Source organism: Diabrotica virgifera, chromosome 5 (assembly GCF_917563875.1).
Source record: "Diabrotica virgifera virgifera chromosome 5, PGI_DIABVI_V3a".
Taxonomy (NCBI): Eukaryota; Metazoa; Arthropoda; class Insecta; order Coleoptera; family Chrysomelidae; genus Diabrotica; species Diabrotica virgifera.
Genome location: NC_065447.1, coordinates 129,237,184 through 129,252,896, shown reverse-complemented (window position 1 = coordinate 129,252,896; position 15,713 = coordinate 129,237,184). Strand labels below are relative to the sequence as shown.

General features: G+C 33.2%; 1 protein-coding gene across 1 annotated transcript in view; it reads left to right on the top strand.

Annotated features, from left to right (window-relative positions):
* LOC126884388 (splicing factor 3A subunit 1) overlaps nt 1-15,713 on the top strand; it is a 1,074,980-nt gene that overhangs the window by 220,839 nt on the left and 838,428 nt on the right. Inside the window, exon 2 of the mRNA XM_050650305.1 lies at nt 12,758-12,922. Within this exon, the coding sequence (XP_050506262.1) occupies nt 12,758-12,922 (165 nt within the window). The remainder of the gene's footprint in view (nt 1-12,757; nt 12,923-15,713) is intronic.

The window sequence follows — 15,713 nt, the reverse complement described above, 5'->3', positions numbered from 1 at the left end:
GCGATCTAATTATGACCACTAAAAGGAACAAACATATTCTGGTAATGGTGGATGTGTTTTCAAAATACGTAAAATTATATAGTTGCCGCACCACAAAGGGGGAGGAAATATTAAGAAAAATCGACAATTTTATAGCCATAGTAGGAACACCAAAAAAGATCCTACTGGACAATGCAACGTATTTCCGAAATGATCGTTTCAAGGGACAACTTCGAGAACGAGGAATAGAGACAAATTTTGTCAGCATCAGGCATCCACAGAGTAATCCTTCGGAACGATTCATACAGGAAGTGACGAAATTTCTTCGCATTGCAACAGATGGTCAACATCGCCACTGGGACAGGAAAATGGCGGAAATAGAAAGGTATCTAAATACAATTCCGAGCACAGTAACAAAAGAGACCCCAGAATACATCATGAAGGGTGTATTGCCGATAAGGCCATGGGAAGACCAAGAGCCAAAAGAATATCAACAGGTGATTGAAACCGTACAGAGAAGATTACGGCGAAGCAACGAAAAATATATCCAAAGACAGGAACAAAATAGAAAAAGAAGACCAGTGACTTTCCAAAAGGGTGAAAAAGTACTCGTGAGGGCATTACGAGTATCAAATCTTCCTGGGGGCATTTGCGCAAAGTTGATGCCTGTTTTCGAAGGCCCGTACATCGTGAATAATGAAAATGGGATAAATAGTTATGAGTTGAGGCACAGGAACTCGGAAAAGATCCGAGGAATTTATAATATTCACGATGTATACAAATATCACGAATAAAAGACAGAATTACATGAAGTAGATAGTAAGTTAGGATATAAGAAGTAGATTAAAGTAAGGAAATATACAGGGAGTTGGTTTTGCCTCGAGAAAATGTATTTAAAAATGCAGATAAATTTTATCGAATACAAGGCGGGGATTTGTTATATTTCTATTTGATATGAAAATTAAATTTTGATAATTATAAACAAAATTCAATTTAATATAAAATAATTTCAATTTTCTCAACCACGGGCATATAAATTTAAAACAACCTGTATACAACAAATTGTTATATGTAATTTTAAGAAGTGATTAGAATAAGCGTACGAAACTCGGAACAATGTGCTTAGATAAACAAAGTGAATGACGCGTACCATTATCGTTCTTCTCGGAAGGTCGATCATTAGCCTATGCTAAATAAAACTCAGTGAAATAGATGATAGTTCATTATCGTTTTTCGCGGAAGGTTTCGATCATTAGCCTATGCTAAATAAGACTCATTTGAAAGAGAGAATAGGTCATTAAAATTTGTAAATAGTTAGAAAGTATTTTAGAATGGGAATTAAATATTTTCTTTTGAAATCCATTAAGCATATTTAGAAAGATTAAAAATTGGTTTTGAGGAATATTACGAATGAGAGTTGGTGGTGGAAAATTGATTTGTGAATCTGGAAGGGATATTTAGAAAGTAGGGGAATGGATGACAAAGTGAGAGCAGAATGTTTTGAGCGGTCGAGAAGTGAAGTCGAGTAGTAGACGGTAGTGTTCGAGGAGTGAGAAAGCCGGTGTAGTTCCGTGAGTGTGGAGTATTTATCGTGGAACGAGAAGTAGGCCAGGTCGAGAGTAAAAGAACCTCCTGGAGCCCAGAGTGTCCCGGTAGCTGATAGCAGTTTCGAAAAAGGTAGAACACAGCATCACGACAAAAGCAGGAACGAGAGCTATTCGAGCTAGTTTTTCAAAGGAGAACATCACTGGAAGCCAGGACGAGGTTTGATCGCAGCCAAGGATAGCAGGAAAGGGTCTTGTGTGAGGACATTTTCAGTTCACCAGGAAAAGGTCAGTCTCATTTGTTTGGACATGAATGTATGGGTTTTCGTATTAAATTCCACATAAAAAATTGAATAACATAATCAATAATATCAGAAAAGCTTCATCAAACTTAAATAGAGTTGTTCCTAATAACTCCTAATAGTTAAATGTTAATAAAAACTTTCAATTGAAAACCAAAAGGAAATAAGATTCCCATTTGTAAATGTTATGTTTAAGAATAATAAGAAATATCAAATATTAAGCAGTGATTGCCTTTTTAAATAAAATAAAAAATATTTTGATTATAATTGTAACCCATATGTGTATTTTTTTTACTCTTTTCTTTTCTATCCCGATTAGGAACCATTAAGAAATATTTAGAAGCCACGGAAGTAAGTAATTAATTTATAATTCGCCCTGAGATTGAAAACATATTGATATGTGATCTGGTTAATTAATTAGATTAGTATTAATACATTGATTAAATTAAGTAACATATAAGAATATTATCTCATATCAATAATAAAGATCACATCAATATATATCAAACAAATGAAATAGAGAATGTGGAAAAATCCCCTTACGAACAATTCACACATCCACCACTTCGTCAAATAGACGAAGCCCAAATAGGCCGAAACACCGGTGTATATAGTTGCACAGAAATGTATGGAATGATGACCCTTCATCATTTTATATATTTCCAACTAAATTCACATTCACTTTACGAGTATTAGCCAATGATTTTGCTTATTTATTTATATATATATATATATATATATATATATATATATATATATATATATATATATATATATTATATGTTAGATCACTGATCACGTATTTGACTTTTTAAAAAAGAATTTTGTTTGTTACACAATAAGTTTACATAATAGTACAAAGTTAAATTAATTTAAAATGACTACAATAACTGGACTGGTTGAAGTTGCAGCTAAGAGTGGTCCCGGCATCTGAAAATGGCAATTTATATTGGCCAACGGTTCGTACAAAGTTCATCTACTGCGCGCTCAGCGGTTTCTATGGGAATGGGATGATGAAATATGAAGTCGGCGAACTTAAGCTAGTTCAAGGTTAATATTTTCTCATATAACAGCTCCCTCCCATTATTAGTGAAAAGTCAAACTTTTCTTTGACTTTTACAGAGTAATTGGTGTTTCTGCTTCTTCTTCATTTTCTTGTTGGACATTGGGTCTTCTTCTGAAGGAGGTAAAGTCTTGAAGTTTTTGTCTAATGGAATTTCTGCGTGGTGCTGAAGTTGGAGGCTGATCCTGGGACAAGGAGATTGCCATTTTTGGGAATATTTTGGTTCGATATTTACAGCAAAGGTATAAGATAGCTAAGATGATAATCAGGGATAAGGTTGATATGGTGAATAAGGGTAAATGTTCCTCGATGAATGATTGGCTCATGATATGGTCCAGTTCTTCTGAATATTGGTCCAATTTGTGTTGTGCAATATTTAAGTCATCTACGTTGATCTTACTGAGTTTTAGTGGTTTCAATTTTGATAGGTGACTCTTTGTCTCAAAATGGTCACAGCATCTGTAGGGTACGTTAACTGGGTGACTTCTATACGTAATATTTGTATATTTCTCGATTTGGTCTTTGGCATGAATTCTGGTACTGCCAATGAATGCAATACATTCGGGAATTAATCTTAAGATTGAATTTGTTTTGATTATTTGTGTAGTGACATCTTTTCTTGCACATTTGATCATTACTGGTAATGGATCGGAAATGGTTAGCAACCATAAATTTCGGTCAATTTCTTGTACATTGTAACCTTGTGCCAAGAGCATGGACATCTGGCAAGTTGCTGAGAGGTTTCAAAAGCTGGGCTTCGCATATAGCATCGGTGTCTATGGGGTACGGAAGAATGTCTGTACACATTCTTTGGTTTTGACTAATTTGTTTGCATTTTTCGGTGTCCATGGGTAAGACATATGAAATTGTAATAACATCATCTCGCGCTATGTATTTATTAACAGTTGAAAGTATATGATGAAAACCAGTTTGATTATCTAATATTGGTATTGAATATAATTGATACAAGGTGAATATTTCGGGATCAACTAACGGGATTTCGAGAACGAAAACAATTTTTGAATCAAGCTGATAGGCTTGTAGTTTTATTATGTCAATATACTGAGCTATATTGACATATAAGTGGGTAGAGGCAATACGTTATTCTGTAATGACTGTGAGATTTCTTTTAATGCGTCCAATAAGTCTATGGGCGAAATAATAGAACTATGTAAAATTTGGAGGCGAGAGAATGTGATAGAATTTAGTATATCATTTAAATAATTTTCTAAAAATACGTAGCTTTCCGTTAAGGACTCACATAAATCTAGTATTTGTAATTGTGCTTGGTAAAAGTAGATGTCATTATTAATGTCCAGAAGTGTAGTCTCGATAGTTTTTAAGTCTTGGTTAAAAGTTTCTTCGTCTAATTGCAATTTTTGAATAGTAGTGTTGAAAGTTTTTATAACTGAAGTGGTAACAGATATTTGATTTTTTAAGAGATTTTCAATTTGGGTTTCATCGAAATTTATTTTATTTATACATTTATTAAAGTATTCGCCGTCAGAAGCGTCCAAGTTTCCAGTAATGGATTTTCATATTGTTCCAATACCATTTACTAAACCGCGTTTTAGGCGTTTATTATAAGGTACTGTTTCAGAGGTTATTTCTTTATATTTTAAGTTAACGGAGTTTGAGATTTGTTTTAGCAGACTAACATGTGTCTGTACTTCGGCTTGAAAAGCAAGTTTTCTCGGTGTATCCACGTTAATAAATTTTTCTAATAGGTTTTCCAAAATTTGGTCATTGTTGGATATTGTAGTTTTGATAGGCAATAATTCTTTGTAAACAAGTAAAGTCCATTTGTCGTTAGATATTCGTATAGTTCCTTTTTCATGAAAAAATATTCCAATTGTGTTATTAATGGGAGTGAGGAGAATTTGGGATTGGACGATAGAAAGGAGTCCATAGAATCTGTAAAGGAAAATTATTCAAAATAAGGTTTTAGTCTGTCAAAATTTACTTTAGAGGTTTGATTAGTTTTGGGGTTAAGGATAATTGCGGAATTTGTAAAAATTTCTTGAATTTCGAAAGGTCCGTTAAAAAGATTTTCCGATTTTGATTTAATTTGGGATTCTTTTACGTAAACTTTGTCACCAATTTTAAAATCAGGTCTTTGTGCTGAAATATTTTCGTCAAATCTTACTTTCGCCTTTTCTTTCTGTCTCTCTGTTTTTGCTCTGGCTACTTTGTAAAAATATTCCATGCGATTATTCAGGTCTCGAATATATTTACTCATTAGTGTTTTTTGATTGTATAGAGTTTGTGGTGGTCGGCCTGCAGTGTGCCCAAATATAAGTTCATATGGTGTAAAACCGTGAGTTTTATTTTTTGTGTTGTTATAGCATATTATTGCATAAGGAAGTATAGTGAAGGAATGATTGTTTGGGTTTTCGGCTTGATTTGCTCTAATCGTTTCTGAGAGTGTGGCATGAAATCTCTCTACGGATCCATTAGATTGTGGATGGTTAACACTAGAAAATGTTAGTTTGATGTCGTATAATTCGCATAGATCTTTGATTATAGCATTCTCAAATTCTCGACCGCAGTCGCAATGAATTCTTAGTGGTGTTCCATATTGTTGAAAGAAGAGTAAAAGTGTCTTGGCTACTGTTACTGCTCTTTTGTCTTCTAAAGGATAGGCTTGTGTGAATTTTGTCAGTTCGTCACGAATAGTTAATGCATAATTTCTAGTGGGGTATTCGAATATGTCCATATTGATTCTTTCGAATGGTGTTTTTGGAGTTTCTGTTATGACTAGTGGTCCACTTAAGTTTTTCCTACAAATTTTAACTTTTTGGCAAATTTCGCTTGCTTTTACAAATGTTTCTACATCTTTTGTTAAATTTTTCCAATTGTATTTTTGCTTTATTCTTCTAACAGTTTCGTTTATTCCACGGTGTAAATTGTTTTTACCACAATGGTATTGGTCTAAAATTTGAGGGATTTCGTCTTCGCTGGCTGTTTTAATTATATTTGGACAGATTCTTAATTTTAATTCTTTGTCAGCAAAAATATAAGAAACTATCTCTAGAATAGGTAGTTCGAGATTATTTTCGACACAATATATTTTTGATTCATCGAATTGATCTTTATTTGCAAAAAGTCCAAGAAACAGGTGTGATATTACTCGTTCGGGATCAAAAGGTAATGGTATAATACAATATTTTCGATCTTTTACAGTTTTGCTGTGTACAATATTAATTCTTCTGTTACTATATTCCATGTTTTCTTCGAAAATGTCATTCATTATTTTCTCGTGAAGTTCTTCAAGTTTATTTTGCCAGAAAAAGGTAACAATATTTTTGTTAGATTTGTCTGGTAAGTCCGTATTCGATGTTTCAATTTTAGAATAATCGATTATCGACTTAGTTCTATACAGTTCGATAAATTTGTCAAATTCTTCGGACATTTTTTCTATATTTTCTTCATCGTTGTCTTCGTCGTTTTCCTGTGTTTCCGCGTCATCTTCATTCGATGCATGTAATGAGATTTTTGATTGAAAGTTTGCACAATCTTTGAAATGGTTAATCTTTATTCTTGAGAGGGCATCTGCATTTCTGTTTGTTTTTCCTGCACGATGTTCTATTTTATAATTGTATTCTTCGAGCTTTAGGCGCCACCGCGCTAATCGGCTTCCGGGATCTTTTATCGAGAAAAGCCATGTAAGGGGTCGATGATCGGTAATAAGTGTGAATTTTCGTCCAAAAAGATATTGTAACAAAAACGAGCGTTCGGGTATTTATTTACGACTTTATTATTTATTTATACAAGTTTACTTTACAAACTTTAGCTTAAGACTAAACTCTATTTACAAATATGCCCGTATTTATACCCAGTTGTTATTCTGGAACAATCGACGCCCACCTCCAGCTATCAGCTTGTTCCGCCTACGGGACGTACGTTCGAGAATTTTCTCCGCCGAGGCCTAGATCATTCGATTACGTCATTCTCGAGGTGTTTACTGTTATACGGCGGTCGGCCAAGACTTCTCTTTCGTTACACTGCTCCCCTCTTAAGATCTGAGCGTCCCGATCAGCAACTCTAGATGAAGGCCCAGGATGGCGGAATCTACAGGATTCTCCAGCTCTGCATACACCCCTAGAAAAGAAGTAGCAGTCTACTGTCTTTGAAGGGTATGACATCTTCGGGTTCATGCAGCACACAGTAATTCGTACGCCAGTTTCTCTGAAGATCACTTCAAACATGCTTCTCACAATCTTCCAATCCAGATTTTTTACTGCATGGCCTATTTTTGGTAAAGCCAAATCTTTGATGTCATAATTACACACGATTTTCTTCAAATTAGTTAGAGCACGCCATATGTTCTCGTAGCTTGGCGTGTCCGTGTAAGACTTCCGGGTCACCATATACAGCAAAGATCGAGGACCATCTTCCAATCGCAGTACTCTTCCAATTTTAGGGTGCTGATGTCTTAACTCGTCCAGGCGGCCGAACTTTCTATTGAATACGGACGAGATTCCTTTAGTCATCTCGAGGTCTTGGGCAACACAGTGGGCTAGAGAGACGTTTTCTGGAACACCAAACAGATCTTGCTGAACTTCTGTGGTCACGCCGAATCTAGCACTCTTTCTCGCTGCGTAATTTGACATAAATTGATTAAAACTTGGCTGTGCGGCGTCTTTCATCTCCTGTTGGAGGACTCGGGCTTCTTCTGTTTCATTTGAGCCAGCATATGGTGCAAGACGATTTATGTGAATAACTTTTGGTTTACCGTTTGGCAACTTCTTAATTCTGTATATTACGTCATTTATTTTCTTCTTAACTTCATACGGACCTTCCCATTGTCTTTGCAGTTTAGGACACAAGCCGCGACGACGTTGTGGATTATAAAGCCAGACAAGATCACCAATTCCGAAGCTTTCATTCTTGCATCGAGAATCATATTGATCTTTCATTCTGTCACTGGCTATCTGGATGTGTTGTCGGGCAAATTCATGAATGTTGTTCATTCGTAACTTCAGGCGGTCGACGTATTCTTCGCCTGCAACATGTTCCTCGGAAGGTCTGCAGCCAAACTCTAGGTCGCAGGGCAAACGAATTTCACGACCCAACATCAGGCAGGTTGGTGTTTGACCTGTAGTTTCATTTACGGCCGAGCGGTAGGCCATCAGGAATAAATGAATGTGTTGGTCCCAATCTCGCTGATGTTCAGATACAACTTTGGACAAGTGTTTACCCATCGTTCGGTTCATCCTCTCGACCATCCCATCTGATTGAGGATGCAGGGGTGTTGTTCTGGTCTTATTGTCACCAATCAATTTACAAATGTTTTGGAAAAGAGCTGATTCAAAGTTTCGCCTTTGGTCGGAGTGGATCTCCAAGGGAACACCAAATCGGCTGAAGAATTATTTAACAAGTACCTCTGCAACAGTAGCAGCTTCTTGATTTGGTAATGCATACAGCCCTTTAAAGTTACAAAATTAAAATCGATTTTTTTCAATATATCGAAAACTATTAGAGATTTTTTATTGAAAATGGGCATGTGTTATTCTTGTGGCAGGTACATCTTAAAACAAAATTATAGTGAAGTTTGTCCACCCCATAAAAATTTTATGGGGTTTTGTTCCCTTAGGCCAGTATTATATTAGGCAACTGGTGACGCCACCAAGTTGCTCCACCAGTGACTCATTACGTCACGGGGCAGTTAAGTAAATGAGACCTATTAGACTACGGTAACTGGTTGTGCCACCAGTTGCCCATATCGGCCACCAGTTGCCCATAATATTTTGTGTGCTTTAATTTGGTGGAGCCACTAGTTGCGCCACCAGTTGCCCCACTAGTTGCGCCACCAGTTACCTAGTCTAATAATGGCCTTAAACTCTTCAAACTTTTGTGTACGTTCCAATCAATTCATTATTGTGATCCATCCAATGGCACTACAGCCCAAATCGAGCCTTGGCCTTCTTCACCAAGCTTCTCCAATCATTTCGATTTACTGCTGTTCTTTTCCATGAACGCGTTCCCAGGAAGTTCCTGGCATCCTCATCGACTTCGCCTTCCCATCTCTTTTTATTGTGATAAATATAATGACTGTAATTATTGTGATACCATTAGTTAAACACAACGTTTTTAAAACTTTTTTGCCTCTTAGTATTTTTTCGATAATCCAGTTTTTATCGAGATTTAATATATTTACATAAAAATTTTATGGGGGTTTTGTTCCTTTAAAGCCCCCAAACGTTTGTGTGCGTTCCAATTAAACTATTATTGTGGTACCATTAATTAAACACAGTGTTTTTAAAACTTTTTTGCCTCTTAGTCTTTTTTTGACAAGTCACCTTTTATCGAGATGTGGCTTCTTTTTCAAAATACACCTAAAAATGCAAATTATAAATAAATTTTCAGATTATTAACAGGTCTCTATAATCGTACTTAACCATATATGTACAAATATGTGGTAGATTCGACAAATATTCAAAATATGTCGATAAACACTGGCTTATCGAAAAAGTACTAAGAGGCAAAAAAGTTTTAAAAACATTGTGTTTAACTAATGGTGCCACAATAATAATTTAATTGGAACGTACACAAAAGTTTGGGGGGGTTTAAAGGAACAAAACCCTCATAAAATGTTTATGGGGTGCACAAATTTCACTTTAATTTTTTATAAGATGTTGCTGCCATAAGAATGCCACATGTCCATTTTCAATAAAAAATTTCTAAGAGTTTTCGATATATGAAAAAAATCGATTTTCATTTTGTAACTTCAAAGGATTGTAACTTTTTTTGTGTGCACTATTGTATATAGGTAAGAGAGGTTCAATCAACTTATTTTTGACTCCAGAATCTGTGGTATAATTTATGACCAATCTTTTCGACACATTGAATACTTCAATACTTCAATAATGAAACTGTAAATTTGGAACACCCTGTAGACAAATGTGTAATAATTATGCATGTAATACATTCAACCAATATCCAGCTATTTAGGTGTAAAAGTAATATTTTTATAATTTCTTAAATAACTTGAGAATAAGCCTTCTTTTAAAATTTTACATTTTAAGAAAAGTCAACATAACTCAGAACCCTCTGTACATAGGTATAGGGAAGCTTTATGAAACTATACCTTATTTTTTGCGGACAATTAAAAAATGCAATAAAATACAACGACACCCGATTTGGGCGTCGAAACGTTAATAATTTTTTTTTTTTCAATTTAACTGTGGCTTATATTCCATCTAAATAGTTAATTATAAAAATGCCACAAGGAAATAGCTTCAGAACAATAAACAAAGTAGCTGTGAATTAAATAAAAAAGTGGCTAAATTTGACCGTAATTAACCTAGGCGAAAAGATTTTTTTTAAAATTCGTGTAAAAATACCAGCTTTTCAAATCCCAAAGTAGTTTTAGTCTAGAGTCTATCTAAAAAACTGCCATTTTTGACACTTATTTGTTAATAACTAAAATTCTCGTCCGAACTGTGACGGGCATTTTTTTATTTATAATGTATTAGATATACCTATAGTAACCAAAAACCCATTTGCAACCTGGCTGCTCAAGTGTCCCGAATATGGTATATTTTTGCCTTATTACCCTGGCGTATATCTCGAAGATGGTTTGAGATATGCGAAATGCCGTTTTCAAATTTGGATTCAGGAGACAAAATTACATGGGGGATTTATAAAAATTAAATTTTAGTTGAAAATTATGGTTTCATAATAACTAATCGCTATTATGAAAAGTGACTTCGACCGTTAACAGTATACTCGTATTATAAAAAAATAATCACCATAAAAAATCATCCTTGTGTTCAAGGGCCCGTAAACAAAAATTAAGCATCTCAGAAAATCTGCTTCATAAAAATGTTTATGCTTCTAATGTTAAAAAGATAATAGTTTTATTCTTAAAATTTTTAACAGAAACTGGTATTAGTTGAGGATCCGATATAAATAAGGTCGATTTGCACCGATCTGTTTAATGGATAAAAATTATGGGATATGTAATTTAGCATGTTAACAATTACAAAAAACAAGGGTTGTTCGATCTAATCTTGTTCTAACTATAATTAATTAATAATTAAAAAATGACATTTTTTTATGAATTTATATCATTTTTGTGATCATCAAGTACATTAATTCAAGTTCAAACCTTTTTCTATCAGTTCTCGATAAGAATTTTAGCCATGTTTTAGTCTAAAATATATTTTTTTTAATTGTTAATGAGGAAGGTTTCTTATGGGGAGACGGGCATTAACAACTAAAAAACATTGTTTCAGAATGTGCAAAAGATTTATCAAGAACTGATAGAATAAGGTTTAAACTTGAATTAAGGTACTTCGTAATTTCAAAAATGATATTTTATACTTATGTTTTTGAGCGTTGAAAATCGTCATCTTCCGTTCTTTTTTCAGTTTTAAATTGTTTATAACTAGAAAACGATTAACTTTCTAGAAAAATAATTACAAAAGACCTTTTTTGTTTAGAATTACCTAAAAAATATGAAATAATATCTGCCCGGGTCGAAATTTTTTTTTATTTATAAAAAATGTAATTTTTTAATTATTAATTAATTATAGTCAGAACAAGGTTATATCGGGCAACCCTTGTTTTTTGTAATTGTTAACATGCTAAATTACATATCCAACCATTTTTATCCATTAAACAGATCGATGCAAATCGACCTTATATCGTATCTTAGACTATATGATGAATGGGCTGAATGTAACACCGTTAACTGGTTTTAAAATTTTAGAATAGCTTACACTTGCTTTAGGTATAGAAGTTTGAAGTATTTTTGTCAAACATCTCTTCTTAAGATCAAATTGATTGGGATAATTTGCTGCTTCTATTGTTTCTTAAGTACAAAGGAAATAAATTTACTACATCATAGAAGTAAAAAATACAGGATGTTCAATTTAATATAAGGAGACAGTAACGTTTAATGTCTATTAGAAAAGTGTCTCATTGCAGACGCCCTATAGATGATGTGTTAATTATAAATTATCAATATTTTCTTTGCTCATTTATATTATTTTGTCGTAAATAAGTGTGTGGTTACTGCCTTCTAGGTCCCAATTAATTAAAACTCTCTTCTTGGTTCAAATACGTTATATTTACATTTAACTCCATCAACGATTAACCATAATAAATTGTTTACATATCACAGTAACGACCTACCTTTACATTACTACTACAAATAATAATGATGATGATATCATCGGGAGTTTACTTATATATTAGAATGAACTTTGCAACCTCACGCGTCGGCCTTGGTCAAGGGCGGACAATTTATGATATGCTTTACTTTTAATCAAACATCTTTTGTACAGGGTGATATTATACCACAATTTGTATATCCTGAAATGTAAGTTACGTACAACATTTTTTACAAAGAGGTCACTTTTCTGTAATAATAACTTGAGAATTAAATTTTGGAAGCGCATGATCAAATTATATTATGCTTGGTCAAGTCTCTTATGTGGTGTTAAAGTGTGCACCTTGAAAATATCCACTAATAAAATATAGTGCCTTTGGTAAGAAAAACATGTTTTATACACCAAAATTTTTTGAGCCACCAAACATCAAAACAATATGATTATATAATATATCCGTTATTATTCCACATATTACTAAATACACAATATTTAACGTTTACACATGGTAGACCATCGCGTCATCCTGTGTAAGTATTTACTTTTTTTTATAATTTCTAATCTACTTGTATTCCAAAGTCTTCATTTTAGTAGTGTGTAATATTTATACTATTATGTACTTCTATGAATATTTTCCATTATAACCTTGGAACGTATTTAGAGTAAATATTATATTTACCTATAATGTGCTAATATATACTTTTCTATTTTTTCACAACTGTAAAACTTAGTTTTTCCTGAACAATAATAAAGATATTGTCGACAAAACTGCAAGTTTTGTTGCTAGAAATGGTCCAGAATTTGAAGCTCGTATTAGACAAAATGAGTTAGGAAACCCTAAGTTTAATTTTTTAAACAGTGGGGATCCTTACCATTCCTACTATCAACATAAAGTTAAAGACTTTAGGGAAGGAAAAGGTAAGTTCTTTTGATTTTAATACATAAATGATTAAATCTTTTTTTATTAGTAATATTTATTAACTTTTTTATAGTCTTACAGTTTTTATTTATTCACCTTGTATAATTTATTAAAAATAATTAAACAATTTCACAAATAAAAAAAACACGTTATTCTCATCAACAAAACACATAAAAAATAGATAAATTTTTAAAGTGTTTTTAAAAACAAAAACCTTTCTTCCCGTTTCTTGAGTTTCACCTTCGTTTTCACTTAGATAATTATTTATTCTCGTAAAAATTAAAATTATTTTCTTTTTTTTATATATAAATTACAATTAGCAATTTGCCCTAGCGATAATTGAATTTTCAATATTGACCATTTTTTAGTTTTAAATAAAATTACACAGTATTTTAAAAATTAAGAAAAATTATTTGTCTAGAACTTACATCTTGTTAATTACAATTAGTGTAATTCAAACGTTTCTCGAGTTATAGTCCGTTCTTTAACGGTAAAATATTGCACAACCTCTAAATTTTAAAGAACCGCTTGGTTTGACATGAAACTTGGCATACACATAGCAAACAAGTCAAACAAAAAAAGTGATATTGTGCCGATATGTGCTTTTGCCCTGGGGGTGGTTTTTACTCCCTCTTGGGGGTGAAAAAATATTCGTCCAAAGAAAGTCAGGAAATGGATAAACTGGCTAATTTTAAGTAACTTTTGTTCTATAGAGTTTTTTCACTAAGTCAATACTTTTCGAGTTATTTGGCAGTGAATATGTTCATTTTTTCAACAAAATAACCACGCTTTTAGACGGTTTTTCGGAAATAACTCAAATTGTAATAGTATGGTATAGTTAGATCCAAACCCAGACATCCAAAGTGAAAGTTATCCTCCAACACCAAATTGTTCTATATGGTCCACATAATGTTCAGAAAAAAGTCACACCATTTTGAGCGTCGGGTTTGGGGGAGAGAGGGGGGAGAAATCTGCAAATTCCTAGTTTTTTACGTTTTTCGTCAATATTTCTAAAACTAAGCGGTTTAGCATTAACAACCCTCTACACAAAATTGTTCTACATTAAATTTTAAATAAAAAAGGCCCTATGCATAACCCTTCTAAAATGAACGGTTCCAAAGTTACGGAGGTAGTATAGTATAATTGGTCCAAAAAAAGGCCTAACCCAGACATCCAAAGTAAAAGTTTTCCTTCAACACCAGATTGTTCTATATGGTCCACATATTGTTCAGTAAAAAGTTACACCATTTTGAGCGTCCGGTTTGGGGGGGGAGATGGGGGAGAAGTCGGTAAATTAGTAGTTTTTTTACGTTTTTCGTCAATATTTCTAAAACTATGCTTTAGCGTAAGGAATGTTCTATAGAAAAATGTTCTACATAAAATTTAAAACAAAAAAAGTTCTATACATAATTGTTATAAAATCAACGGTTCCAGAGTTACGGAGGGTGAAAAGTGGAGGTTTTCGATACTTTTTATATTCACCGATTTCTCCCCCCTCTCCCCCCCAAACCCGACGCTCAAAATGGTGTGATTTTTTTCTGAACATTATATGGACCATATAGAACAATTTGGTGTTGGAGGATAACTTTCACTTTGGATGTCTGAGTTTTTGGTATAGTTATATCATAAATATTGCCCAAAAAATATAAAAAGTATCGAAAACCTCGAATTTCACCCTCCGTAACTCTGGAACCGTTGATTTTATAACAATTATGTATAGAACATTTTTTGTTTTAAATTTCATGTAGAACATTTTGGTATATAACATAGTTTACGTTAAAGCATAGTTTTAGAAATATTGACGAAAAACTTAAAAAAACTACTAATTTAGCGGCTTCTCTCCCATCTCCCTCCCAAACCGGACGCTCAAAATGGTATAACGTTTTATTGAACAATATGTGGACCATATAGAACATTTTGGTGTTGGAGGAAAACTTTTACTTTGTATGTTTGGGCTAGGCCTTTTTTTGGACCAGTTATACTATACTACCTCCGTAACTTTGGAACCATTCATTTTAGAAAGATTATGCATAGGGCCTTTTTATTTCAAATTTAATGTAGAACAATTTTGTATAAAGGGTTGTTCATGTTAAACCGCATAGTTTTAGAAATTTTGGCGAAAAACTTAAAAAACTACGAATTTACCGATTTCTCCCCCCTCTCCCCCCCAAACCCGACGCTCAAAATGGTGTGACTTTTTTCTGGACATTGTGTGGACCATATAGAACAATTTGGTGTTGAAGGATAACTTTCACTTTGGATGTGTGGGTTATGCCATCTTTTGGATCAACTATACTATACTATAAGTATTTTGTCGAAAAAACATTTTTAACAAAAATATAGCCTGTAAAAAATTTAAAAAATGGTGTATATATCACGTCTCTACACCTAGTAGAAGCAGAGTTATAATTAATGAAAAATAGGTTCATATTCGTCAAATTTCAAATGCAATATCTTAACGTGAAATAACCAAAAATGAAGCACATTTCGGGGAAAACTCATTTTAACTTATTTAAAGTGTTTAAAAAAAGCTTCATTTTTGTTTTATAAAAAAAATTTCTAGCATCAAAATTAAACAAGTTACGCTCAAAATAGAGTTAGTCCCTTTTGGTTTTGGTAAAGAAAATCAAGAAAATCACCCCCTAATTAGTATCTTAAATGAACTTAATCGTTACGACTTCACAAGTTTCTTGACTCGTGTATATACAGGGTGAGTCATGAGGAACTGTACATACTCCTACCTCGTATAGAGGCTCCTATGGGGCATAAGAAATGACCATTAAAAAGTGT